Source organism: Nomascus leucogenys, unplaced genomic scaffold, assembly GCF_006542625.1.
Source record: "Nomascus leucogenys isolate Asia unplaced genomic scaffold, Asia_NLE_v1 Super-Scaffold_485, whole genome shotgun sequence".
NCBI lineage: Eukaryota > Metazoa > Chordata > Mammalia > Primates > Hylobatidae > Nomascus > Nomascus leucogenys.
The window spans coordinates 264,724-291,478 of NW_022095775.1; the positions used below are offsets into that span (position 1 = coordinate 264,724).

General features: G+C 55.5%; 1 protein-coding gene across 1 annotated transcript in view; it reads right to left on the reverse strand.

The window, feature by feature from the left end:
* The window catches only part of LOC100597204 (signal peptide, CUB and EGF-like domain-containing protein 1), a 35,688-nt gene extending 14,376 nt beyond the window's left edge, over positions 1 to 21,312 (reverse strand). Inside the window, exons 1-10 of the mRNA XM_030808373.1 lie at positions 21,252 to 21,312; positions 20,690 to 20,806; positions 13,230 to 13,352; positions 10,544 to 10,654; positions 10,028 to 10,033; positions 8,908 to 9,030; positions 4,619 to 4,738; positions 4,160 to 4,264; positions 2,701 to 2,817; positions 1,978 to 2,115 (exon numbers count right to left, since the gene is read on the reverse strand). Coding sequence (XP_030664233.1) covers positions 1,978 to 2,115; positions 2,701 to 2,817; positions 4,160 to 4,264; positions 4,619 to 4,738; positions 8,908 to 9,030; positions 10,028 to 10,033; positions 10,544 to 10,654; positions 13,230 to 13,352; positions 20,690 to 20,806; positions 21,252 to 21,312 — 1,021 coding nt within the window. The remainder of the gene's footprint in view (positions 1 to 1,977; positions 2,116 to 2,700; positions 2,818 to 4,159; positions 4,265 to 4,618; positions 4,739 to 8,907; positions 9,031 to 10,027; positions 10,034 to 10,543; positions 10,655 to 13,229; positions 13,353 to 20,689; positions 20,807 to 21,251) is intronic.
* Positions 21,313 to 26,755: the final 5,443 nt, after the last annotated feature.

The following is a 26,755-nucleotide window of genomic DNA, read 5'->3' on the forward strand; positions in this document are numbered from 1 at the left end:
AATTGCTGGCAACCCTGCTAGCCGCTGCCTTCTTAGCTGAGGGCTGCCCCGTGCCAGGCCCTGCACTGGGCTCGGACACCTCAGCACGTTCTCACGATAGTCCTGACCTAAGGGGTCACTGTCACGCCCATCTGACAGTGAGGAGGCTGTGGACCTGGGAGGCAGGGCCTGCCCAAGGCCACGCGGCAGATATGAGTGCAATCCAGGCAGCTGCCACTGCAACACATCACCCCCCAGGGTATGACTCAAGGGGCAAGAACCCCTTTCTGTCACTCAAAGACTCTTGGGGACTGCCACTGTCCCCAGGATAGTGTCCAGCTCTCTGGCCCTGAATCCAAGGCCCTTCAAGATCCAGCCCCATCTGGCCTTCCCAGCCTCATCCCCTCCACTCTGACACTCCCTGTGGATTCCAATGTCTAGCCGCCCAGCCCTACTTATGGCTTCCTGGACAGCTCCTCCTCTCTCTGACCTCTGTGCCTTTGCCTATTCTATTCCCTCTGCCTGAATGCCATTCCTTGCCACCTCTTCCACCCAGTGAGCTTTGATTCTAAGCTCTCATTCAAATGGCAGCTCTTCTGGGAAAGCTTCCTGATATGGTTTCAATGTTTGTCTCTTCCAAACCTCATGTTGAAATATGATCCCTAATGCTGGGGGTGGGGCCTGGTAGGAGGTGTCTGGGTCATGGGGTAGGTCCCTCATGAATGGCCTGGTGCTGTCCTCGTGGTGGTCAGTTCTTGCTGGCTCTACTAGTCCCCATGAGATGTGACTGTTGAAGACAGAGGCACCCCCTCCCCTCTCTCTTGCTCCTTTCCTCTTGCCATGTGATGCCAGCTGCTCTTCACCTTCCTCTGTGAGCAGAAGGAGCCTAAGGCCTCGCCAGGCAGATGCTGCTGCCGTGTTCTCCGACAGCCTGCAGAGCCGAGAGCCAATAAGCTCTTTTCCTGATAAATTATCCAGCCTCAGGTGTTCCTTTTAGCAACACAAATAGACTAAAACATTTCCTTTTTTTTTTTTTTTCTTTTGAGATGGAGTCTCACTCTGTCGACAGGCTGGAGTACAGTGGCGCAATCTCAGCTCACTGCAACCTCTGCCTCCCAGGTTCAAGCGATTCTTCTGCCTCAGCCTCCTGAGTAGCTGGGATTACAGTTGCCCACCACCATACCTGGCTAATTTTTGTATTTTTAGTAGAGACAGGGTTGCACCATGTTGGCCAGGCTGGTCTTGAACTCCTGACCTCAAGTGATCCACCCACCTTGGCCTCTCAGAGTGCTCGGATTACAGCCGTGAGCCAGCGCACCCAGCCAGACTAAGACATTTCCTAAGCCCTCCCGTGGGGAGAGACCTCAGTTCTATGCATTGTTTGTTCTTGTGCCCCCACCACCGACAGTCTCACCTGGCAATGAGTGGTTTGCACATGCGTCTGCCTTTCTGGCTGAGAGTGTTACCTGGGTGGGGACTTTTCTTTCCACAGCACCCAAGCCCACAGCCAGGCCCATACCACACTTATCTGCTGACAGATCCCATCTCTTCAACATCGACGACTCACAAGTTGACACTCACATATAGCCAAGAGCCAAGTGCTGCTGTGACACCCGAGCCAGCATTAGAACCCCCTTCTGGAACCAGGAAAGACGATCCTTGGCTCAAGCATTCTAGGGGGGCTGCACCTATTTCTCCTCCCGGGCCCCAGCAGGAGTGTGGAGGGGCAGATAAGGGTCACGTGACTTTTGAGGTCACCTCGGCCCTTCTGTCTCATTGCCCTGGGCTGCCTCTTCTATCCTGGGCTGCAGGCGTTGACTCCTGCCAGCTCCCTTTGCTTGTGGGCCTGCCTCTGTCTCCAGAAGCTGGACTCCCATCCTAGCCACAGCTGTGATCTAGTGGGAGCCTGGCTTCATGCCTGGCAGGCCTCCGGCAGCACCACCAGCCTGCTGTCCTCTTTCAGGCCTGCAGAAGCCCCCAAGAGAACCCCTCACCTACCTGAGGCCTCTTCCATCTTTGTCTCGATCTCAAACTCTGCTGTGATGTGGGACACCTCCTTGGATGGGGACTTGCGGCCACGGCACCTCTTCTTGGAGGAGTCACACTTGAGGGTCACGAATGTCACATGGCAGTGGTCTGGACGAGGAAAGGACCACTGTGGCAAAGGCAGCATGGGGCAAGGAGCAAGGTCCTACCAAGCCCTGCACACAGACTGCCATTGGCAAGGACCTCCTGGTCCGTGGTGCAGATGGAAAAACTCAGGCTAGAGAAGGCCAGGGCTGGCTCAGGGTCTCAGGAGGGGCTGGTGGCTGAGCCAGGTCTCACGACCGGTCCATCACGCTGCTGCAGGTGGAGGCATCTCATACATATTCATGAATGAGGCTGTGCCCCCAGCTCTGGGCCTGCTGAGTGTTTGGCCAGTGCAGACTCGGCTCCAGGCAGAGCCTGCTGCATGCTGAGAGTTCTGTTAGGTTTGAGGAGGAATCTTCACGGGGACAGAGCTGGTGCCTTCCTCCGGGGCCCCCCGTACCAAGCTTGCCCTCTGCTGTTCCCCCAGCCTGCAATGTCCTTGGAAACTCTCATTCAATAAACAGCTGCCAGGTGAGAGAGACCTCCACCCTCGGAAATCAGACTCGCTGCACCCTGGGGCCCCAGCTCCCAGGCATGAGGACTCTCCTACAGCCCCGTTGCTGTGGGTTAAGAGCAGGGCGTCCCACTCACCCAGCAGCGGCTGCCTGGTGGTCTCCTTTGCTCCTGCCTGGCTGTGGGGCTGGAGGTGGCACTTGGCATCTTGGATCTTGAAGCGGGCCTTCTGTTTGATGGGGGTGGTGGGGGCATCTGGGGAAAGCCAAAATTCCCCCAGGTGGTGGCCTCTCCTGCAGGCAAGGAGGTGGTAGGGGACGGGGGCTGCCAGGGCACAAATCCATCTGGAGCTGGGGGTGGGGCTTGATCTGAGTCCCTGTGCCCCGACAGCTCTCCTGGCGTGGGGGACCCTCTCCTGCCCCATTTCTCTCCCTGCAAGGCCTAAAACAGGTGAACACATGGATGGTGGGGTCAAGCTCACGCCCAGGGGCCACCTGCCAGAGGTCTTCTGTGAAGGAGGAAAGGGATCCTCCTACCTCCTCCCCATCAGCAAGCCATGATTGTGCTTTAGGAAAGAGCGTAGAACAGAAGAGAGATAGGACAGCAAGGAAGGGAAGGGGCTTTGAAATACTATAGATCCCAGGACTGCCAGTTCCTTGCAAGAGCAAATCATAGCCCTTGGACTAAAGAAGCCTATCACCACAGGTGCTTAGAATCAAATGACATATGCATTAAATATATAGAAATGGGCCAGGTGCGGTGGCTCACGCCTGTAATCCTAGCACTCTGGGAGGCCGAGGCAGGCGGATCACTTGAGGTCAGGAGTTCGAGACTAGGCTGACCAACATGGTGAAACCCTGTCTCTACTAAAAATACAAAAATTAGCCAGGTGTGGTAATGGGCACCTGTAATCCCAGCTACTCCGGAGGCTGAGGCAGGAGAATTGCTTGAACCTGGGAGGCGGAGGTTGCAGTGAGCCGAGATCAAGCCACTGTACTCCAGCCTGGGTGACAGAGCGAGACTCCGTTTAAAAAGATAATAATAAAAATAAACATACAGAAATGCACCTGTCTATCAAATCCAGCATCCTGAATAAGAAAAGCTGCTGAAGACACAACCCCCAGCTCCTTAGCTGGCAGGAGCTAAGGCTGGCTGTGCCATGCTGATCAAGCCCAGCAGGTTGCTCCCAAAGGGCTGGGACTGTGCTGCGCCTCGACGCTTCTTGGCACGCTCTGCACGGCCAGGCCAGCTCCGACTCGGCAGAACCTAATAGCCACAGCAGATGTGGCTTGCTCCACCCATACAGTCTGAGATCTGTGCACTCACAGCACCTTAGGGTCCCTGAACCACTCTGGCTGTGACCTCAGAGCCGGAAGGGCCCTCCCATGGTCCCCTGACCCTGGGCTGGAACTCGGCCTGCAGCCTGCTGGCTTCTAGGTCCTGGCCTGGCTCATCACCAGTACCCCACGCCACATGGGGCAGGGCCGAGAGCAGGAAGGTCTTCCCTGGGCGGTGCCCTTTCCTCCCCCGCCAGCATGTTGCTGGATGCAGTCAAGGTCACCCAGTGGCATGCAGCATGGACAGGCCGAGGGGTTACCTGAGCAGCTGGGCCCGAGGCCAGAGCTGGTGCCGTGGCGTTTCTGCAGTGCCTTGCCCTGCGGTCCTGGAACTCCGCAGCTCAGGACATAGCTATTTTCCGAGTCTGCAGAGAAGCCGGTGGGTGAGGTGGGCCTGGTGCTCCTCCCTCCCACGGCCCTCAGATTCTTGGGGCCTAAGAGGAATTGTGGAGTGAGGCGAAGATCAGGACAGATTCTTCCACCAGTTTCTGCTACACAACCACAAGTAAGTGGCCAGGAGGAAGGAGCCCACTGGGTTTACTGAGAAGGACAGTGAGGCCCACAGAAAACCAGACAGCTGCCTTAGGGCCACTCAGTTATCAGAGGCTGTCATTCCTAGGTCGGGCTCTTTCCTGGAGGACAGCTGGGAGCAATGGTGGGACCCCAGGGAGGAAGACCCCCCTGCCACAGCATCCCATCTCAGGGACAGCCCGGGTTACCTGGCACGAAGAGTGTGTGAGCTGGGCAGGAAAGGAAGCAGCTCTCCACACCGCCCACCTTGCTGCAGGACAGCTGGGCCCGGGCGGAGGTCTTGGCACAAGAAAGACACTTGCCTGTCTCTGTGAAGGGAGATATGAGAGAGGGCTGAGAGAGGCCAGGGCAGAGGCTTCCTGGAGCCGGGAGGGTCCTGGGGATGGCCTAATGGGGACTCCCCCAACTCCCTTCTTCCATGGCTGGGCTGGTTAGGTGGGAAGGCGCCTGGAGATCGCAGGTCCCTTGGGTGTGTGGGGATGCTGGGCCCAGACAGCTGGCTTAGTCCCTCCTCCCCCTCAGGCTCTAATCCTGGCTGTGAGAAGGTTCATGTCCCCATCCCCAGATCAGGAACTCCCTGAGGGCAGGGCTGAGCTCTCCAGGGCAGGCGTCCATTCCTACTGGGGAAAGGAACGGCAGTAAATGAACACTGGCTTCCTGGGAGGGGCCATGGGAGGGATCTCTCGGAAGCACCTCTTTGGGGCAGCACCTGCTACAGCCATCAGGTGTCTGGAGATGCCCAAAACAGCCCTCCAGAATTTCTCACTTGCTTACTTATCATTAGAGGATGAAAAAGTCCCCCGGACTCCTAGGAAAAGACAGACGGTTCTACAGCCATGGTAAATACCAGAACTGATTTTATAGACGGCTAATTGGTCAGTGACAACCTGCTTATGTGGCACGCCTCTGAAAGCCACCTCATGAGTGACAGCCTCACACTCTGGTCAGTCATCAGTGTGGAGTTACTCCAGTATAACCAGGCTTCCAGGCTCAGTCAAGTCATCTCCCTTCTGTAACCCACACAGGCCATGCTGTTAGACTCCCATCAACCTAATCCTGACCTGCCTGGAATAAGCTTTGCCCCAAATCCCCAGGGAAGATCAGCAGTTTGCTTTGCTCCCTGAGCCTGCCTGACCAACACAGCTCCCCCTTACTTAAGCGACAGCTCAGCTTTCTGGTTTCAGATACTGAGCGGTGGCTGATCTCATCCTTTGGTAATTCTGGAGTTTCCTCTGAGATTGTTTTAGAAACCCTTGCTTCCCAGTGTCCTTTGGGCACCGAGGACCACAGGTGTCCTTGGTCAAGTCCCCGGGGCCCACATTTTGTCTGTCCTGCTGATTGCTTTCTGGGAGGGCACAGTGTGACAACACTCTGAGCTCTCACTTGCTTTGCTGCTCTCTCGTGCTGACTGCTTTGTTAGCAAGTGGGCCTCTGGCTGGGGAGCAAGACCTTGTGTTCAGAGATGCACATTTACCTGCGTGTTCTGCTGCTGGGCACTTTGCTTTTGCTTGACTATTAGATAAAGTTTTATCCTATGAGTTTTGCTGTGCTCTGACTTGTCTTGTGTCTGATGGATAGATAACAGGGTGCTCCTTGGGGAGCAGATGGTGACACAGGCCCTGCATGCTTCCAACTCAATCCAAGCTGGCCCCCAGGATCAATGGTCAGAGGTCTATGGTACTAGGGGCCAATTCCTATAGGCGACTAGGCAGAGCTTTCCTTGGGTCCCTTCTAAAATCTTCCTGAGGGTGCTCCTGTTCTGCCAACACTTGAAAGGAGGCCCCTTTGTTTTCTCCATATTCTGGGGTCACAGCTGTCAGGTCACTGACTGCACGGCCCTTTCCAGCCTGTGTCTGGTTGGGGGAACCAGGAACATCATTCTAAGCACACACTTTTGACTGATGAAAGTGATGATCATGGGTTGGTTATGCCAAGGCTGCAACTTCCCTGGCTGAACTCCTGCATCCTTATGAATTTAGACTATTATCCTAACTTGTGCTTGTCATGGTAAATGGCAAACTGCCCCCTACTCACCACAAAACCCAAACAGCGACAACCACCACCACCAGCTTGGAATAACATTGGTCATAGTGGGAACTTCTGACACATCAAAACTAATACATTAATATATTTAAGAGGAGCTCTAAAATGTTAGGAGACAAAATGCCATCATTTAACAGCTTTTGCCACTGGTATACCTTGGCCTCAGTTTTCTCCCACTCAAACCTTCCAAAATCCACTTGCCACTCTCTCTGCCCAGCTCTGTCTTCACCAGCCACTTATTGCATCCCACCCTCTCTGCTCCTGCCCCTCACCTCCTACACAAGCAACTCCTCCCTTAGGGTTTATCCCAGGAAAGTCAGAAATCAGATCTCTAATGCTGGATGTAAAGTCAGGTCTAGAGCTATGCTGAGTGCTGAAGGAAATTTTCCTAAACTCCAGGAGACAGACAAACATCCTTGCTTAAGAATTCAGGATATCACTGGATAGTTACTGTCCTGGATGATCAGATCTGTATCACAATGAGTTCACGTAAGTGTTAGGATCTTGGATGGAAGAAAAAGTTCAAAAGCAACAGATGGTAAAGAGCGGTAGAAGTGGCCAGGTGCGGTGGCTCACACCTGCAATCCCAGGACTTTGGGAGGCTGAGGCGGGTGGATCACAAGGTCAGGAGGTTGAGACCAGCCTGACCAACATGGTGAAACCTCGTCTCTACTAAAAATACAGACATTAGGTGATCTGGTGATCTGCCCACCTCAGCCTCTCAAAGTGCTGGGATTACAGGCGTGAGTCACTGTGCCCGGCCAAATGTTTCTTTCTGAGAAACTAAATGTGTCAGCCGCTTTCTTCTGCCACTCAGTTTCCTTGGCCTTTGGAGGCAGGTTTCCGTAAACCTGCTCACAAAGGAGCAATGACCCCCAACACCCTCAATGAACAACGCTTTCCTGCAAAGAATCTGAAGGTACCATATCCTTCCTATGCTTCTAAGACGGATATCCCCTAATGCTGCCTCTGCCACCAGCACAACCCCAAACAAGCTCTTTCCCAAAACTCAACAGAAGAGCAGCAGTTGACTTTGTTCAGTGAGACTTTGCCTGAACAGCACAGCAATTCCTTCCATAAGTACATGATAAACCCAGCCTTTTGAGCTCAGATATTAAATGATGGTCTGTATTCATTAATGTGTTCATTGACAAATATTTACTTTGTGTCTATGATTGTCAGGGTCTGTTCCAGGTGCTGGGCGTGTAGCAGTGAATGGGACAGGCCAAGAAGACCTGTTTAACTGTGTAAAGCTTACATTCTAGTGAGGAGAGAGAGATGGACAGACAGACAGACATAAACCAACATGAACCTGTAAAGTGCACATTACTTCTGGTGGCTGGGAGTGTGATGGGAGGGAAAGAAGGCTGGAAGCAAAGGGGGCCCAAATGGCTGCGGAAGTGGCCGAGGCTGCAGCTCTGGGTGGGTGATGGGGCAGGCCTCACTCACAGACCCTCACAGCAAGGGAGGAGTGAGGAGCGCTGGGGGAGGGCCCTCCAGGCCAAGAGAAGCGCACAGCCTCGGGCTGAGGGCTGGTGGAGGCCCTGCAAAGTCAGTGAGGCTGGCGTGAAGCAAGCAAGGGAGACAGCAGAGGGCAATCCTGTCAGCTGGCAGCAGCCTTCGGGCCATTCCAAGCACTGTGGCTTTGATTCAGAGTCAAAGGAGGAGTTATAGGGGGTGGAAGGGGCAGAGGGTTGGGGGGATGGTAGGGTTCTGAGCCCAGAGGGATGTTCTAACTTAAATTTAAAAGGCTCACTTAGGCTGCCCTGGGGATGTCAGAGTGTGGCCAGGCAAGGACCCGGTGTGGAGGTTCCAGGAGGGCAGGCCCACAGCCCCAGCACCCAGACAGGGCACCATGTACAGGGAACCAGGGAACGCAGGGGCCCATCCAGAACTCAGCCTAGGGGCACCCAGTGCTGCGAGCACACCCGCAGAGGGTGCAGGGACCATGGGCTTTCCAGGAGGCACTGCCACATCCCCTGCAACTGTGCCCCACTGAGGCTGCTGCACCCCGAGTGACCCTCCTGCTCCCCCTCAGCCTCCTCAGCAGGACAAGGGGAAGCTGCCAGAGGAGAGGCCTCCACACCCACTCCCTCTAAGCTTCCAGCCCTATGGAGACATCAGCAGGGTCCCTGTGGCCCACGGCTGGGGCTGCACACGGACCCCCAGATCTCCTCTGTGCCTTCCTCCCCATCGCAGATCCCTGTTGCTGTGCCTCTGGCTGACACTGGCATGCTCTGCCTGGGACCCCCTCCTTTTCTGCAAGTCCTCATTCTCAGCCATACCCCAACAGCAGAGAACCTCTGCCTGGGAAGGCAAGGCCCAGAGGAAAGGGAGGGGCTGTCTTGCCCACCTCCACCTCAGAAAAGCCACTGCCCCTCCCATCCAAGCCCAGGTGCAGGGGAGGAGCCAGCAGCACAGGGCGGCCACCTACCCATGCAGTCCTTCCGGTTCCAGTGGAGCCGCCTCCCCGGGGGACAGACGCACTCGTAGCTGCCCTTGGTGTTGATGCAGCCCTGGTCACAGCTCCCGTTGCTCATGCTGCACTCGTCCACATCTGGAAGCACAGCGGGCGTAAGGGCAGAGGGGAGGCTGGTGGCTGGCAGGGGAAGGGACCACCCAGTGCAAGAGGGAGAGAGTCTCCTGACCCCCACCGAGTTGGACAGCATCAGGGGATGCAGATGAGCAGTGCACGCGCCACAGGCGCACACACGCCTGGGTTTATAAGGCTCCTCACAGACCCCAATGTCCCTTCCCCCAGGAACCTCGGTCGTTTTCTGAACTCAAGCAGCTGCACCCCAGGCTAGGGGGCAGAGGAGGTGGCACACGATTAAAGTTCCAACCCAACCTGGTTTTGTGGCGCAGGGAATGAGCACTGCTCCGGGGATTGTGAAACTGATTTTACTGTGGGACTCTGGACAAGCCCTTTTCTAGCCCCAGGTCCCCTGTGGTACAACAGACACCAGGGTGAAGGAGGTCACCGCTAAGGCCCTCCCTCCTCTGACCAAAAGCACCTGCTGGAGCTGGGGGAAGGGGCCGGGCCCCACATTCTGTTAGTTCTTGAGCTGCCTGCACTCGGCAGGCCCAGGGAAGGGGTGCCCAGGTTTTTGAGAGTCTTTCCAGAAGAATCTGTAGCCCACCTCCAGAAGCCCAAGCACCAGCTGCGTCCTGATCACATTCTTGCCTGACCCTGTCTGATCTTCAAGTGGCCTGGCATCCTGAGTGTGGCTACCCCCAGGTCACAGAAAAGGAAGAGACAGGGGGACCGTCCTTGGCTTCCCAATCTTCACCCACCACGCCCATATAACACCAAGTCCCAGCAGCCTGGCTGTGGCTCCTAAATACATCTAGAAACTTCCTCTTTGTTCCATCCCTGCCCACCCTGCCCCGGCTCCAGCAGTGCATGCCCCCATGCCTGGAGCTGTCTTCCCAGTGGTACCCTGGATTCCACTCTCCTTTCCACGTGGCCACTGGGGCATCTAGTTCCCTGAACCTGACCATATCACACCCCTGCTTAAACCCTCCACAGGCTTCTCATCGGACTGGGAATAAACCCCCAACTCCCCTGCGGGCTCACGCAGCCTGCATGGTGGGATGCGCCCCCTATCTGCATCTTCCTCTGAGCTCCCTCCTGCGGGCTCCAGCCCTGTGGCTGCCTCTCGCTCCTTCTGTCCACTGCTTTCTCATGCGGATCCCTCTGGAGTGCCTCCCCATCCCCCAGCCAAACACTCCCCCTTGCGGATCCCGAATTGCCCCTCTACTCTGCCCCTCTCTGCTGCAAGCCTCCCTGGAATGAGCTGTCTGGAATTTCCATGTATTGGCTGCCCCTGCTCCTGGCCTGGGTTCTCTAGTAAATGGGGTTTCTAGCCCCGTGCCCATCTGGCCAAGGCCTGGCGCTGGCAGAGACCTGCTACCCACCTCTAACCGTTCCCTGCTACCCCTTGTCTCCCCAGCCCTGCCCCACTTGTCCTTGGCTGAGCCCCTCTGCCCAGCAGTCCCCGCCCTTGCTGAGGCCTCGGGCCCCCCAGGGTTGAGGGCAGCATTGGGATGTGGGGTGCGGTGTAGGTGGCCGTGCGCTGTCCCATAGAGGATGTAGCCGCGGTGACACAGGCACTGGAAGCTGCCCGGGGAGTTGATGCAGATGTGATCACAGGTCCGCTCGAAGGAGCACTCGTCGATATCTGTGTGGCCACAGGAAGACAAAGTTGGGGGAGGAGTTTGAGGGAGTGGTGGGTGGGCACGGCCTGTCACTCTCAGTCACTCAAGACACATCTGTGGACACACAGTCCCTGGGCGGAGGTGCAGCACAGCACCGACCCACAGGAAATGGGAGACTCCTTCTTGCTGCTTGATTTTCCATTGTGTCTCCATTAGCCTTCTGTTTCTGGGTTGGGAGCCACCTCACATCTTTTCTGGAGATGAGCAGGGCAGAAACATTGTGAATGGAAGGGATTATTATGAATCTCTGCCATTTTATTATCTCACAGTCAACTCTGATTAGGAGTGGTAGAGAGGCATTGAATCCACGCCTGCAGGAAATGGACTGCGGCTGGCCCTAGGGCCCTGGGGGGGCAGCTGACTTGGGACATAAATCTAGGCCTCTTGGATGCTGACCAAAGCATCTTTCCCCATCACCCCATGATGGTTCTTGAGAAAATAAGGAAAACCACACAAGTAAAAAGAGAAGAGGAAATACGCCACCCATAAAGGTCAAAAAGGGAGCACTGATAGAATGTGAAATGTGACGATGAGCTTCCTGGCAGCCAAGGTAAAAAGGGAAAGAGGGAAGGTCATGGGGTGTTTGTTCCTGGAAGGGAAAAATTGAACCACCATGTTGACTGGAGACAAGTCTGTCCTGGCCATAAATTCTGAGGAAAATGGCTATTATGGGACAGTTGATGGGGACCCCTGAAGGCAAAACAGAAGCCAACCTGCCCCTCCTTGGGTGCAGCAATTAAGAGTTCATTCTTTGAAAACATTAGCTCATGTAATTTCACAAATATTTGTAATATATGCATATTTATAAAAACATTAACACAAGGAAGAAATTGTGCATGGGTGCTCAAAGGCGAGTGTGCTCCCTCCCAGGGAGGATCTGGGATCTCCTGGTGCTTGCGGCACCTGGGCTAAAAGCTGAAGGATGGGACCAGCCTGGAATGAGCGAATGAATGTGGAGGAAGGGTGCTCCAGGCAGTGGCTAGGAGGTAAGAGCATGGGGTGCCCAGGGGACGCACCTGTTCCCTTGGGCCCAGCCCCATCTGAACTCCCCTTCCCTCCTAGGAGCCACCCTGGCAGGTCCACTTGTGTGGAGCCCAAGGGGGACTGGGAGGGGGTGTCTGGGGTCCCCTGAGTGCCAAGCAAAGGAGCATGGACCCTTCCCTGCTGGACCTGTGGAGCCCACAGCCCCAAGTCCTCAGAAAGATGAGCCTGGAAGGGGGTGGAAAAAGATACAGGTGGGGGTGGGGCGGGTGAGGACAGGGCCTCACAAGCAATCTCACCTCCTCCTCGATAGCCACCTGCCTCTTTCAGGGGGCAGCTGGGATGCAAGGTCAAGGGCTCTCCTCAGCCCTCTGCAGAACTTGGCAAGGCCAATGGAGAAACAAAGTCAAAGTCAGAGGAACCCTGATAGGGCCTGGACAGACGCTGTACTCCTGACCAGACCTCAGGCCCTGAGGAGAAGACATGGCCAGGATGCCTGTCCAGGGACGACGAAGAGGCTGAGCCTGGGGAAGGGAGCGGCTGGCCTGGGGCACACATGATTCTGAGGACGGCAGGCCCTGGCCTCACTCTCGCCAGCCTCCTGCTTTTACATTCCTCAGGGACCTTGTGGGAGCCCAGCCCTCGCTCCTCAGGGCCTCACCCTGCCCCGTGCCAGCCCCTGAGCTGCAGTGACAGGCAGAAGCACAGCCCGGTACCCAGACAAGGCCACATGCTGCCCACAACTGCTGGTACCCCGCAGGCACAAAACCACCAGACCACAGCTGGATAATCATGAGGGAAAGAGAGCCCCTGCCCTGCTCCGTGGGGTGCCCCACCTCCTGCACTTTCTCCCAGTGTGGGTCTCACAGGGTACCTGTCTCCTTCCTCATGGCCTCATCCGGCCCCACCAAGTTCCCTGTGGTCCCCTAAACCTCCTCAGGCTGGCAGTGCCATCTCCTGGGTGCGTTTCCCTCCCTGGCTCCTCCTGGAAAATCCCTACTCACCCCTCAAGCATTTCACCAACGGGCTCTCCCCCGTAGCCTTCCCTGACCCCGCTCTGCACTGCCAGCCTCTGGCCTCCCGCTGCATCCTGGATCCCACTAGACTTGTCCTGGGCCGGGATTCTTGGCTTCTGCCCAGACCCCTCCTTCTCATTATCCTTGTTCCCAGAAGGTGAGGATTGTTCGAGAGCGCCTGCCTGCAATGTGCAACGCTTTCCAACAGATGGCAGCATCCCACCTCCGAAGCCAGAGGAGTTCGATGCTGGGAGGCCCGTGGGCCACCTGGGAAGGGAGGGGCTCAGTGAGCTGATGAGCTCGGCCACCAGCTCCCTCTGCCACCTGGGACATGTGCTGAAGCCCTCCCGGGCCTCAGTGTCACATCAATAAAAGGAACAGATTGGACTCGATGTCCCCTAGAGTCATAAGGGACCCCGTTCCCTCGGGCCCAGCCCCATCCTCATTCCCCTCCCCTCCTAGGAGCCCGTGTCAGCCCAGGAGGGGAAGGGGCACAATCCCGCTAGTCCCGAGGGCCACCCGGGGCATGGCAGGGGCTCACCCTGGCAGGTGCGCTCATCGGTGAGTAGCTTGTAGCCCTTCCGGCAGCCGCACTCGAAGCTGCCCACGGTGTTGCGGCAGAAGTGGTCGCAGCCTCCGTTGTTGACCAGGCACTTGTTGATGTCTGTGGGAGCCAAGGGGGATGGAGGAGTGAGAGCCAGGAGAATCAGCTTGTGTGACCAGCGAGGGGACAACAGGCTAGGGGCGGGGGATGACACTGCCCTGACTTGCCTGGTGCCCACTTCCCAGGCTGGCTGCTGGCTCCCCAGCTGTGCAGAGGGTTGGGGGCCCTGTCTTGCACTGGTCAGGGTTGGGGCTGGGTTGTACCGGGAAGTGCCAGCTCCCCAAGCTTCGTCACTTCCCCTGAGACTTGGCAAGCCTGGGATATGAGACATTGAGTAGAGAGGAACTGATGGCTGCTGTGCCTGGCAAGAAAGCAGGGATGGCGACTCTCCCATGTCCTCTCATCTGCAGGTTCAGGGAGGCCGCCTGGCCAGCAGGGAGGCTGGAGCAGGCAGGCACCACTTCTGGTGACCTCCGCAAGCTCCTGGACCCCTGAGCCTTAGCCTCCTGCCTGCAGAGCGAGGACAGGAAGTGCACCCACTTCGAAGGACATCACAAGGACTAGGTGACAAAACATTTCCACTGTGCCGGTGCTTGGTCAGCCCTCAAGAAACCTTTTTCAAAAAGTAGGCATTTTTGCGTCTGTTTGAGGAGTAGACTGAAGCTTAGAGAGGGAAAGCACCTGCTTCAGAAGGTAAGTGGGAAGCTGGGCTATGCAGCGGGCCTGACGCTCCCCTCTTTCCCAGCCTGACTCCCCGCCTGTTTGTTTGAGCTGCTTCTTCGCTTAGCAGTAAATAAGTTGTGGTATGCTCCGAAGGTTGCCTGGCCCAATCCCGTGTAATAAATGATGCCATCCCGAGCAACTCTGCCTGTCAGCCTCTGCTTGCACCCCTCCAGTGACAGGGAACTTTCTCCCTCCCAGCATGGCCTGCTGGCCGAAGACTCACAGATGTCTTCCTCACCGTAAACACAGCACTGACCCTTGTGAGCCCCCATGCTCCTGCCCTGACTTGCCTGGTGCCCACTTCCCAGGCTGGCTGCTGGCTCCCCAGCTGTGCAGAGGGTTGGGGGCCCTGTCTCACACGGGTCCTGCCCCCTTGTTGGGCCCATCTGGGCTTTGCCCTTAGGCCCTGGGCCAGCCTGGCATTCTGTGCCGTTAGAGGTCCCTGTCCCCAAGGGGCCTCTTCTCCAAGGGACACAGTCTCAGCTACTCCCAAATTCCTCTTGGGTCCCGGCCTCCAGGCCCCCATGCTGGCCACCCCCTCCAGACTCTCTCCAGCAATGAGTAACAAAAATAAGAGGTTTTATTTCTACACTGCGGGGTAGCTTAAAAAAATAATCGGTGCTGGCCAGGCATGGTGGCTCATGCCTGTAATCCCAGCACTTTAGAAGGCCGAGGCAGGCGGATCACCTGAGGTCGGGAGTTCGAGAGCAGCCTGACCAACACGGAGAAACCCTATCTCTACTAAAAATACAAAATTAGCTGGGCGTGGTGGCGCATGCCTGTAATCCCAGCTACCCGGGAAGCTGAGGAAGGAGAATCGCTTGAACCCAGGAGGTGGAGTTTGCGGTGAGCCAAGATCTTGCCATTGCATTCCAGCCTGGGCAACAAAAGTGAAACTGCATCTCAAAAAAAAATAATAATAATTGGTGCTGGCTTTCAGGACGGTGGTCTCACCCTGACTTGGAGAAGCAAAAAGGAGGCAGTGGAAGAGGCCCTTCCAGGGAGGACAATGGGAAGAGCAGCTCCTATTGGTCACTGGCCATGTCTCAGCAGACCTGCCAGATGCAGATTCCATCATCTGCAGAGCCCGTCCTGGGCATGGTTGCTGAGCCAGGTACCTGAAGGCCCTTTCCAGTGTCACTGGCACCGCTCTGTGTGGAAGGTAAGCCTGCCCCCACTTTACAGATGGCACTGAGCCCCGTAGAGGCAACTTGTTCCTGGCACTGCTCCTCCGACCTCAGGCCGGCCCATGCCACTCTCACTTTTTTTCTTCAAACCAAACAGGCTGGACTTGCTACCTGCCCAAAGTCCTAAAGCAATGTTTCCAGGGAATGCCCCCCAGTGATGACAAAGCCAGGCTATTAGAGGTCAAATCTCTGGTCAAGAATATTAGAGGAGTGTGGGGCTGAGATGCCCACGTGGCTCTCTGGGAGCCTCGGGGAGGGACATGCCATGTACTTCCTGCTGTCATCTCATGTGACCTTCAAACCAACCCAGACAACAGGGTTCCCATTTTACAGACAAGGTCACAGCACTACACGCAGGAGCTGGGTCTCAGCCAGCACCATCCAAACCCAAAGACGGGCCTGCTGCAGCATGTCACGCTGGCCCTGCAGCCACCAAGAAAGAGATATGAAGCCCAGCTGTGCTGGTCCAGGGAGGAGGCTTAGGAATCTCTATCATTCCTTCCCCCCCAGCCCCGGGATTATAGGTAGATGGGAAATTTCTAGATAGAAGTCTCAGGTAGAAGAACAGAGGCCCATCTTGGCTCTGCCTCAGTTGGCTGTGTGATGTTGGGCAGGGAAAGGCACCTCTCTGAGCCTTAGGGTCCCATCTGCAAACCGGGCTGCTAAATGGTGCCTCTCCTAGCATCGCCTCTCCCAGCATCTTTAGCAAACTGAAATGAGCTGAGGCTGCTAAGCAGACAGGGGCAGCACGTGATCATTCTCACCACTCCTGCCTCCTCAGTGGAGCCTCAGGCCTTCCAGAAGCCCCAGCCCCATCCCCTGCCCCATCTGGGCCTGTCTGCTAAGGGACTGTCATAGCAACCAGACAGGCAGAGAGAGGCATGTTTGCCTGGGGCCCAGGCTGGTGTAGCTGGCTGCCTGGGGGTCAGGATGGAGGGAAGCCCCCTCCTCACACTACCTCAGGATATAGTGAAGCAGGTGCTGGGCTCATGGCCCCTGGGGTGCAGCTTCTGTGCCTCTCTGCCCTTCTGCTCCTCCCTGGGTTCCCACCCCACCGCCCCCCGCCAGGCAGCCAGCACCACCTTCCACACACAAATCTGGCTGAGTCCCTGCCTGCTGGCCAGCATTCTGAGTCTGCTAGGATGTGGGCCCTCCCTCTGCAGAGGCTCCCAGCGCTTCCCTTCCAGCCTGGCCAGGCGGCCTTGCCTCCTCTCTCCAGACTGCTTGGCTCCTACCCTGGCAGCCTGGACTCCAGCGACCACACCCAATACAGCCACAGCCCCCCTCTCACCTGCTGACCCGAGCCCTGGGAAAAACGGCCCTTCCAGAAAGCCTTTCCCAGTGTTTTTCCAGAGCCAGTAGCTCTCTCTTCATGGGACCTGCCTTTGGGGGCATGAGAGGGCCTTGGGACACAGACTTGGGGGTGTCTGTTCCTGTCTTGTGCCCCAGGGCCCAGCGTGAGTGTCTAGGAACACTCACTGAATGAATGAATGGGTCAGGGTGGTTCCAGACAATGGAGCGGGTCTGAGGGTTGAGGGAAGGGTGGGGTCTTGGGCCACTGAGTGGACTATTTGTATGCATCACTCAGGGTTGGAGCTTGAATGCGTGTGCATGGGGGCAGGGCGATGGGGTGAGCTACAGGGACGCACAGGACACTGGTTCTGGCTCCCTCCTGCCCATCTCATGTGGGGGACCATGTAGGGGAGGGCTTTTGGGTGGGAGCAGAGGGAGGGCACAGGGTCATGGGCTGGCATCATCCTGGAGTGCCCAGCAGGGAGGGCCAGCTGCTGGGCGGGGCTGGCCAGTTGGCGGTCACTCGAGGGCATCATTGCTCCCACTCGGGTAAAAACCCTGGCTGTGGCCTGCCTGGCCCAGAGCACTGCAGAGGGAGGAGAGGAAACAGGTGGTAGGTAGGGGGTTCTCCCAGATTGTTCTGGAGATGCTGGGAAGAGGGGCTGGTGTCCCTGAGGGAAATGCAGGCTCCCGCTGAGGAAGGGACGATGCATGTCTGCTTTCTCTCACTGCCAGCCACCGGCAGCCCAGCCCTTCCCTGCTTCCTTCAGCTACAGTCACTTTCCCATCCTCCCAACTCCTCACTTGCCAATGGCAAGCAGCAGTCCTGCATCCTTATTCTTGAGGCCCAGGATCCCCTTCCTCTTGGAGGGACCGATTAGCAAGATAACCGCCTCCCAACACCAAATGGGCACGGTACCCAACAGGGAGCCCTTGAGACGAGGGCTTAGGCACATCTTCCAGGCCCCCCTTGTCCCCAACATTTAGACAAAACCTCCCAACTTTCCCACCCCTGCCTCCACCTGCCCACGTGACCCCCACCTGCCCGGGGTTTGCAGCCCTGGGTTGTCCAAGCCCACTGTGACCTTTGTTCTCCAGCCACTCCTCTTGCTTGACATTGACATTTTGGCTTTCAGAAAACATGGAGCCTTTGAACTCTCTCCTTTGAGATCCTCCCCAGACCCTGCCAAGATCAGGGTGTGCACCTGACCGAGGAGCCAGACCCTGGGGCCAGGGCCTTCAATTTGCTGGGAATCCTCCTGCCTGTGCCTCTCCAGCCAGGGCTGGGAACACACCAACGACACCAGCCCTGGGGCTGGAGGCCACCGTCTGGTTTCTCAGGCTCCCTGAGGTGGTCCTGTGGGCAGTTCTAGCCAGTCCCTTGGTGCTGAAATGTGGGCATCTATGGACATGTCTAGTCTCTGCCTTCTCTATGTCTGCTGCCAGTCCTGCCTTGGCACTGCCACGAGCCTGAGTGACAGCAGCTGTGCCTGGCTGCTCTTCCAGACCCTACTGTGACCCCACTGTGGCCAGGGTCAGTTCAAAGTGAAAACCTGGGCGTGAGCCTCCCCTGCCCAGTGTTGACTGGGACCTGGCCAAGCTTGTAGGGTAGCCCTGGGCCTTGCGCCATCTGGCCTGCCTCCTTTGCATCCTTCCCAGTCCCAGGTCCTTGAACCTGCAGGCCTCTGGCAACAGTCACAGTGCTGAAAATGCTTCCCCTGCCCCCACCATTGCCTGATAAACGCCTATTCCCCTCAGCCCTCCCCGGCCTCCCCCAACCTCCTGCCATACTGAACTTCTCTGTCCCACACCAAGCAGTCTGTAATACTCAATGATCTTAGTGATTTTAAACATGAAAACCTGTCTTGCGCACTCAGTAGAGGACCCCTACAGGCAGGAACCGTCTCTTTTATTCATCCTGTCTCACTGGAACCTGCGTACAATAGGAGCCCAGAAAACATACCAGTTCCGTGAGCGAGTGAGATGATCTCTGACCTTGGCCAGTGGGAGCCAGGACCCTAATGGCTCTGAGTGCAGCCACAGGCCCAGGGCTGGGCGTCCATGGAGGAGGTTTGGCCAAAGGGCTGAGTGGGGCAGCCTGGTGAAAGGGCCCCGACTGTTTGAAGAGCAAAGGAAATGTGGTTGGGTTGGGGGGGGGTTGGGGGGTCGCCTTGGGGCTGTGGACATCACTCCTGAGCGCCACCCTACCCTCAGAGCCAGAAGCAGAGTGGGAGGAAACGAGTGTCCCTTGGGCTACAGAGGGATGGTTAGGGGTCAGCAGTGGGAGCCCCAATCCCAGTAGCCCCCTCTTGGGCCACATGCCTGCCCTGCACCAGGCCCCCTTCTGGCCCAGACAGGGTGGCTCCTGACCTCCAGACCCCATTCCAGCAGCCCCAGCCTTGCCCAAGGAATTAAGCTCTGCCTGCCCTTCTGGCCCTTCGAAGGCAAATGCTGGCAGGCTGTGCCATCGCTGGGCTGTGAAGATGCCCAGATCTGCACAGACCTTGGGCTTCCTCGGCCAGTCACTCCTGGCACTGAGTCATGTGGCGAGGACTCAGACGCCACCCACCTGCCCACTTGCCTGCCAGGAACACACCAAGGCTATCAACAGGCTGAGCGGTGGCCACAGAAGGGCTTTATTTTCAAATAAACAGGCGGAAGCACTGTTATTTCTGTCAATAATCACTCAGTTCTTCCCAGCAAGTTGGGAGAAGTCATACACTGTACAAAAAGACATTTATTTTTATAGGCTTAAAAAAAGTCCACCTCAAGCTATTTTAAGTCACCCTAACCTCCACTTTCAATATTTTCCCTGACGGGACTTTGGAAGTTCCAGTTACTCTCCCCTCCACGCCCTGCTCTCTAGGCTCTCCCTTCCTGGTGAAGTGTGGGAGTACTGCCCAGCGCTGGGGTGGGGGCGTTTAGAGGGTGGTCTGGAGCGATGCTGGGGGCACTGAGCGCTGCCCCTCACCCTTCTGCACAGGTGGCTCTGGCACTCAGGCCTAACACCCTGCCCCAGGGCCCACAGCTTCTTGGGGCTCCGTCCGTCCTTTGGGGGTAGCTGGACCTCCTCATCTGCAGGGCTGTCTCGAGAGCCCACCCAGCTCTCCTCTCCCAGCTCCCTGGGCTTCCTGTTTCCCGAGGGTCCCCTCAACCCAGGAGGTACTCAGTAAGTCTTTGTGGGGTGACTCAGGGGACAAGTGGGAGGATACACCTCTGCCTTCCCTCACTGCCAGCCACCGGCAGCCCAGCCCTGTCCCTCCTTCCTTCAACCACAGTCACTCTCAGGTCTTCCTGACTCCTCATTTTCCGATGACAAGCAGAAGTCCTGAGTCCTTATCTTATCTTTTTTTTTCTTTTTTTTTTTTTGGAGACAGAGTCTCGCTCTGTCACCCAGGCTGGAGTGCAGTGGCGCGATCTCGGCTCACTGCAAGCTCCGCCTCCCGGGTTCACGCCATTCTCCTGCCTCAGCCTCTCCGAGTAGCTGGGACTACAGGTGCCCACCACCATGACCAGCTAATTTTTTGTATTTTTAGTAGAGACGGGGTTTCACCACGGTCTCCATCTCCTGACCTCGTGATCCACCCGCCTCGGCCTCCCAAAGTGCTGGGATTACAAGCGTGAGCCACCGTGCCTGGCCGAGTCCTTATCTTTTCAGATGGGATCCCCCTAGCCTCGCCCCCCTCCCAGTAGTGACACACTGTCCTTATTTTTCCTGGCATGAGTAGACCTGCGTGTCCCAGATGGCCCTGTACCAGACTGTCCCCACCAGCTCTGCAAGACCCACTGCAACCAAAGGTCAAGGGGTTCGTAAACGCGCCACATTCTACGCACCTTGGGAAGCCACACTATCACTGAGGGCCCAGGAAGTCCCACAGCAGAGATGCTGGCTTAACTGTTTAACTCAGTGTGCAGCCAAATTCTCTGACATCAGTGCCTTTTTGGCCCAGGAACCTGCTGATGTGCCGTGGGACCTGCGTTCTCTCAAACTCTGCCGGGGACCCTGCTGCTGGCCAGCCCTCCCTCTTCCTGGCCTCTCCAACAGCAACGCAAATGATTGCCACGTGTCCTTTCCCACAGCCACACGTGGCCCCCATTCAGCCCAGCCCTGGGCCCTGCTATGCAAGCAAGCACACAGAGGCTCTTGGCCAGGCCAGTACAGGCCGGGGCGCCCACACAGCTCCACATGCTGACCTTTGCCTGTCTTCCTGTCCGGCTGCAGTGTGAATCCAATGGGGCAGCTGCATCGCACGCCAGTGGCTGTGTCCTTGCACATCCAGTTGCAGCCTCTTTTATTGACTGCACACGTCTCTGGGGAGGGAAAGAGACAGAGACCTCAGTCTCCTTGGACAGAAGCCACTGGCTTTCCCCTTCCGTGGAGAGATCTTCTATGAGACAGGAGACCCGGGTTCAAGCTCTGGCTCTGATACACTCTCTGGCTGTGGGACTCTAGGGAAGCTGTGCTGCCTCTCTGAGCCTCAAGCTCCCCATCTGTGAAATGGGGGAATGACACCATTCCTGTGTGGGGCTGCGTGTGGTGAGGGATGAGTACACTGTCTGCAAACTGCAGAGGGCTGTGCTTATACAGAGGCTGCTGCCAACAGGGTCAAAACTACCATCTGGGGCCAGACTGGCCTGGCTGTATTTAACTGCCCAAGGCTGGATTCCTAAACCTTTGACCAGCCTGGACTCAGACTCCAAGTCCAGGCTAGAGGTTACTTGGAGGTGACTGGGGCCCCCAAATGCATCTCAGTACGGACTGGCTTGTGGCCCCGGCCAGGGAGCCGAGGGGTAGGTTCCGAGGGCTCGCACACCATCCATCACCTTGATGAGGCTTTTAGCCCAACATCTGTTCTCACTGAGTGATATGCCAAAGGCATCTGGTTTTTGTCCACTTGAAGCTTGTCTAGTGCTTTTTTTTTCCTCCAAATTTCAAAGGGGCTAGAGTGGCTTAGGGCATAACCGAGGTCACTGAAGCCATCGTGCCATGAGTGATCCCCCCCAGGCCTGGAGGAGGGGCTGGCAGAGCTGGCACACCAGGATGCTGGGGGCTCGTCCAGCCCTTGGGTCTCTGCCACCTGGGTTTCTTCCTGAGCATCTGGCAGGCTTTTATCTTGTGAAAACTGTGGCTGCGTGGGCTTCCCTCTTCGCCTTGCTGCTGGGAGGCAGAAAGCCAATGGGTGCCCATCTCTTATAACCTGGATCCCCCTGCCTGCCTTTGCCTCGGCATCGCCTGGACTCCTGGCCCTGGTATGCCTTCTCCCTTAAGCGTCTCCCTAATGGGTTTACTCTGTTCCTGTGCTGTGGGGTCTGCGTTTCTGCAGGCTGGGGGAATCAATGAATATACACCCTCAGCTGTCAGGACTCCCTGGTGCTAATTAAATTAAATGCATGTTGCCTTTCCTTTGAACTTCACCTTGTAGGGGTGTGCAGGGGGAAAGGGAAACCTCATGTTCCCCTCTGTGTGTGTGTGCGAGTGTGCATCTGAGATTCTGCAGGGCTGCAGTGGTGGGCGTCCTCCTCATGGTCATGGCTGAGCCATCACCACCGTAGGATGAGCTGTGGGTGCCAGTGGAAGGTGGGTGGTCTTGACCCTGACACTCTTCCTGGCTCGCCCTCTGCATGTCTCCTCAAATCCTGGACCTCAGCTGGGCATGGGTGGTTTCTATGAACCAGTCTTTTGCCCTCCCACCTCCTGCCATGGCAGTGTGCTGGTCCCAGGGCTTGGACGCCTCCCTCCTGTTCATCCTTCAAGGCCTGGCTCAGAGCCCACCTCCGCAAGGAGCCTCCCTGACACCGCAGACACGGAGGGAAGATGTCATCCTCCCTTAGGCTCATACAGGTGGTATGACTGGCACTTGGCTGGCTTATGCCCTCTGGGCCATCTACTGGGATAGTGGAGGTGGGCAGGCCAGGGAATGAGTCCTGGCTGTCACTCACAGGGCCACCCAGGCAGCCACCCCTTGGGGCTGCACCTCCGCACTTACACCTGGAAATAAGGACGAGCCTTCTCTTCCAGGGCGGAGGTGAGGGTCAAATCAACCCGCTTACAAGCACCTGGCTTGTTAGTTTCCTCCCTGGGCTGACAACCAGAGAGGGAACTCCTGTCTCCCACTCCCAATCCAGGAGCCAGTGGGCTCCCCTTCTGCCTCCCACCCCCGAATCCAGGAACCAATGGGCTCCCCTCCTGCCTTCTCAGCTTTTCCTGTGCGAGAGCCCCCCTCTGGAGAGGCGGGCAGAGAATGTGCCTGTTTTCCAGGTGGAGGTAATTAAGGCTCAGGCCTTGGAGAGATGGGGGAGCATGGCAGGGTGCAGAGGGTGGGGGGAGACAGGCGCTGAAAACTCAGGGCTGAGGGCACTGGGTCTCTGCGGAGGGGGAGGTGAGGTGTGGTGCAGGCTCTAGGGGCAGTGACCCTGAGAAACGGACCCGGCCAAACAGACTCCAAGAATCCTGGAGGCTCTTCTCTTCCCTGAAGTCCCTAATGGGACTTGGAAGCTCCACCTGAAAGTCACCCGCTCTCTGGACCAGGCAGCTTGAGTTCCCGAGTTGCCTCAGTCTATGGCTGGTATGTAAACATCAGGCTTTGAACAAGGGGCTCTTAGTCCCTTAGGGCCTGTTCTTGGGTGCTGACCACCCCGCGCCACAGCAGGGGCCACGTGGTCACCATGGGCCGGGCCCTGCTCTGCCTCCCACTCTCATGCTCCTGGCCTGGTGGCTCCTGTGCCCTCCACTTCCCTGAAGAGGATCCCGTACGGAGCATCAGGAACTCGGCCCAAGGCTGTGCAGCCTCAATGGCAGAGCTGGAGGGGACCTGCTCCATCTGAGTCTAACCCCCTTGGCTCCTTGCGGGCAGTGACCCACCTGGCAGCTCCAGGGCCCTACCACCAAGCACGTGCCACTGGACTCTTCATCATCCTCCTCTAGCAGCTCCTCCCCCAGTGCTCCCTGTCTGCAGGGATGCTACCCCTACCTGCCCCAAGCCGAAGACGAGGAGCCCCCTCCTCTTCCCCTGGGACCCAGGGCCTGGGCCTGCTGCTTCCCCAGCACTTCCCAGCTCTAGCCCCTGCTCTTACTATGGCCAGGCCACCGCTGTCCTCCTGTGACTGTCACTGCCTCCCATGGTCCCTCCTCCAGATCACTGCCTCATCCTGGGCAGCCAGAGAAATGTGCCCATGTCAGGCTCATGTAAGAGCGCTGGGAGCCAGCAGTCCCTGGGACGTTCTCTGCCAGGCCCTGTGCAGGCAGGGAGGGTCAAGTGGAGGGAGCAGTCTGGCCTTAGGCCCGCCCTCACCTCTTCCCGCTTCGGGGCCTGGGGCAGGCTGCAGCCTCTTGCCTGGGCCTCCGTCCCTCCTCTACAGCACAGGGATGGCCATTTCTGCGGTGCCCACCTCAGCCATATTGTGAGGTTTTTAGAGGTTCACTATAAATGCAAGACGGGTAGAGGGAGCAACAATGAAACTGACCGAGGTCCTTTGGGCTGAAGTGAGGGCTGGGGACTGAAGTGTACGATGACAGGACAGGCGGGCCTGGTGGGGCCGAGCACCGCGTCCTTAGACGTGAGCAGTGCTGGCCCTGGAGGAGCCTGCTGGGGCCTTGGATTCAGGGCCAGAGAGCTGGACACTATGCTCAAAGACTCTTGGGGACTGCCACAGCTGCCTCTTTCCTGGCCCCTCTGATTCTGTCACTCTTTTAAAAGCCCTCAACCATTCCTCACCCACCCCTGCTGAGACTGGGTTTCACCGTGTTAGCCAGGATGGTCTCCATCTCCTGATCTCGTGATCCACCCACCTCAGCCTCCCAAAGTGCTGGGAATACAGGCATGAGCCACAGTGCCCGGCTGCAATACATTCTATTATTATATTATGTAACATACCATAACTTCTTATTTACATTAATTACAAAATATTTATACATGAGTATATAATATAGAGCCAGGAACAGTAGTGGATATCTATAGTCCTGACTACTTGTGGAGGCTGAGGTGGGAGGATTGGTTGAGTCCAGGAATTTGAGGCTGTAGTGTGGAATGATTGCACTTATGAAAAGCAACAATATTCTAGCCTGAGCTATTGAGCTAAACAGCAAGACTCTGTCTCTAATTAAGATAAAATTATGTATATATAATGTATAAATATATTTAATAAATATATTAACCATAGATGTACAGTAAATTTATATTTACTATAAATTTATATAGTATATTATATAATTATATTACTATATTATATAAGTAAATATAAATTGCTCAAAAGATTAGAGATATAAATAAATACAGACAAATAGGTACAGGTTACAAATATTTCTTTCTTCTAGGACTTTTTGTTATCATCTACATGGTCTTATATTTATACTCACTATGGGGACCGCTATGATGCTAATACAATTTGTAAAGCACATACTCACTTTATGGCTCTATTTTAAAAACCTAAATTTGGCCTTGATAATCCTGTTTCATACTAGGTAAGCAGAATAGCCTATAGTTGATCTGAAATTAAGCAGGATTATATCTTTACCTATTCTTTCTCTACATCAAAACAATAATATTTCAGTTACTTTTTTTATCCAAAGGCTTTTATTTTCCTAATCTTTAAATCATCTTGCTTAGTATGGTAACAATTCTGTATTACTGAGGCTTATAAAGTTGTAGATAGTTTGGACTTAAATATGAAGACATATTATCACAGGGAAGAACAATATATAAATAAATGGATATACAGTGATGATATGTATTAGTTGGTGCTACTATAACAAAATAATTATAGCCTGTGTGGTTTATAAACAACAGAAATTCTCATGTCTGTAATACTAGCACTTTGGGAGGCCAAGGTGGAAGGATTGCTTGAGGCCAGAAGTTCGAGACCAGTCTGGGAAAGACCCTCTCTCTACAAAAATAAAAATAAAAATAAAAACTTTAGCCGGGTTTCGTGGCACGTGCCTGTAGTCCTAGCTACTGGGGAGGCTGAGGCAGGAGGATCACTTGAGCCTGAGGCTGCAGCCTAGGAGACAGTGAAAACCAGATTTTTTTTTTTCATTTTGTCACCCAGGCTGGAGCACAATGGCGTGATCTCTGTAACTTCCTCCGCCCAGGTTCAAGCGATTCTCCTGCCTCAGGCTCTCTCACAAATAGCTGGGGTTACAGGTGCCCGCCACCACACCTGGCTAATTTTTGTATTTTTAGTAGAGCTGGAGTTTCGCCATGTTGGCCAGGCTGGTCTTGAACTCCTGACATCAAGTGATCCGCCCACCTCGGCCTCCCAAAGTGCTGGGATTACAGGAGTGAGCCACTGCCCCCGCCCCAGAATTATGTTTCTTATAGTTCTGGTAGCCAGGTTGCCAGCATGATTAGGTTCTGGTGAGGACTCCCATCTGGGTTGCAGAGAGTCACTCAGTGAGCCCTTACCTGGTGGAGAGAGTTCTTGTTAGCTCACTCCCCTCTTCTCATATGGGCAGCAATCCCATTCATGAGGGCTTTTATCCTCCTGACCTAATTACATCTCAAGGGCTTCACCTCCAAAAATTTTCATACTGAAATTAGGGTTTCAATGTGTAAATTGCAGGGGGAACCAGAAACATTTGGTCCATTGCATACCAAGTACCTGGAAAATATGGGAACACATGTAAAAAGAAGTTTTCTGCCTGGTGCAGGTGGAATGATTGTATCCACAAAAGCTACAAGAGTTTACATTTGAGCTGTATCTGGAAGAATGGGAGGGTTTTCTAAAGATAAGTCATCAAGTGTTGAACAAAGTTATCTTGGAGAGAAAAAAAGAACAACGTGTATTGGTCCAGAGCTTTCCAAATATATTGAGGGCAACTGGGACGATGATTGTGCCCAGTGTTTCCCAATCTTCTTTTCATGTTCACTCCTCTCCCTACCAGGATCCCTTTTAGATGCTTTTACAAAATCACCACCATTCTATCATGAAATTAAATTTTAACGATGAAGATCTTGTCCTATAGTGTTAAACCGTGGAGACCCAAACTGTTGTAATTTTGTTTGTTTGTTTGTTTGAGACAGAGTCTCGCTCTGTCGCCCAGGCTGGAGTGCAGTGGCACGATCTCCGCTCACTGCAAGCTCCGCATCCCAGGTTCACGCCATTCTCCTGCCTCAGCTTCCCGAGTAGCTGGGACTACAGGTACCTGCCACCACGCCCAGCTAATATTTTTTGTATTTTCAATAGAGACGGGGTTTCACCGTGTTAGCCAGTATGGTCTCCATCTCCTGACCTCGTGATCCGCCGCCTCGGCCTCCCAAAGCG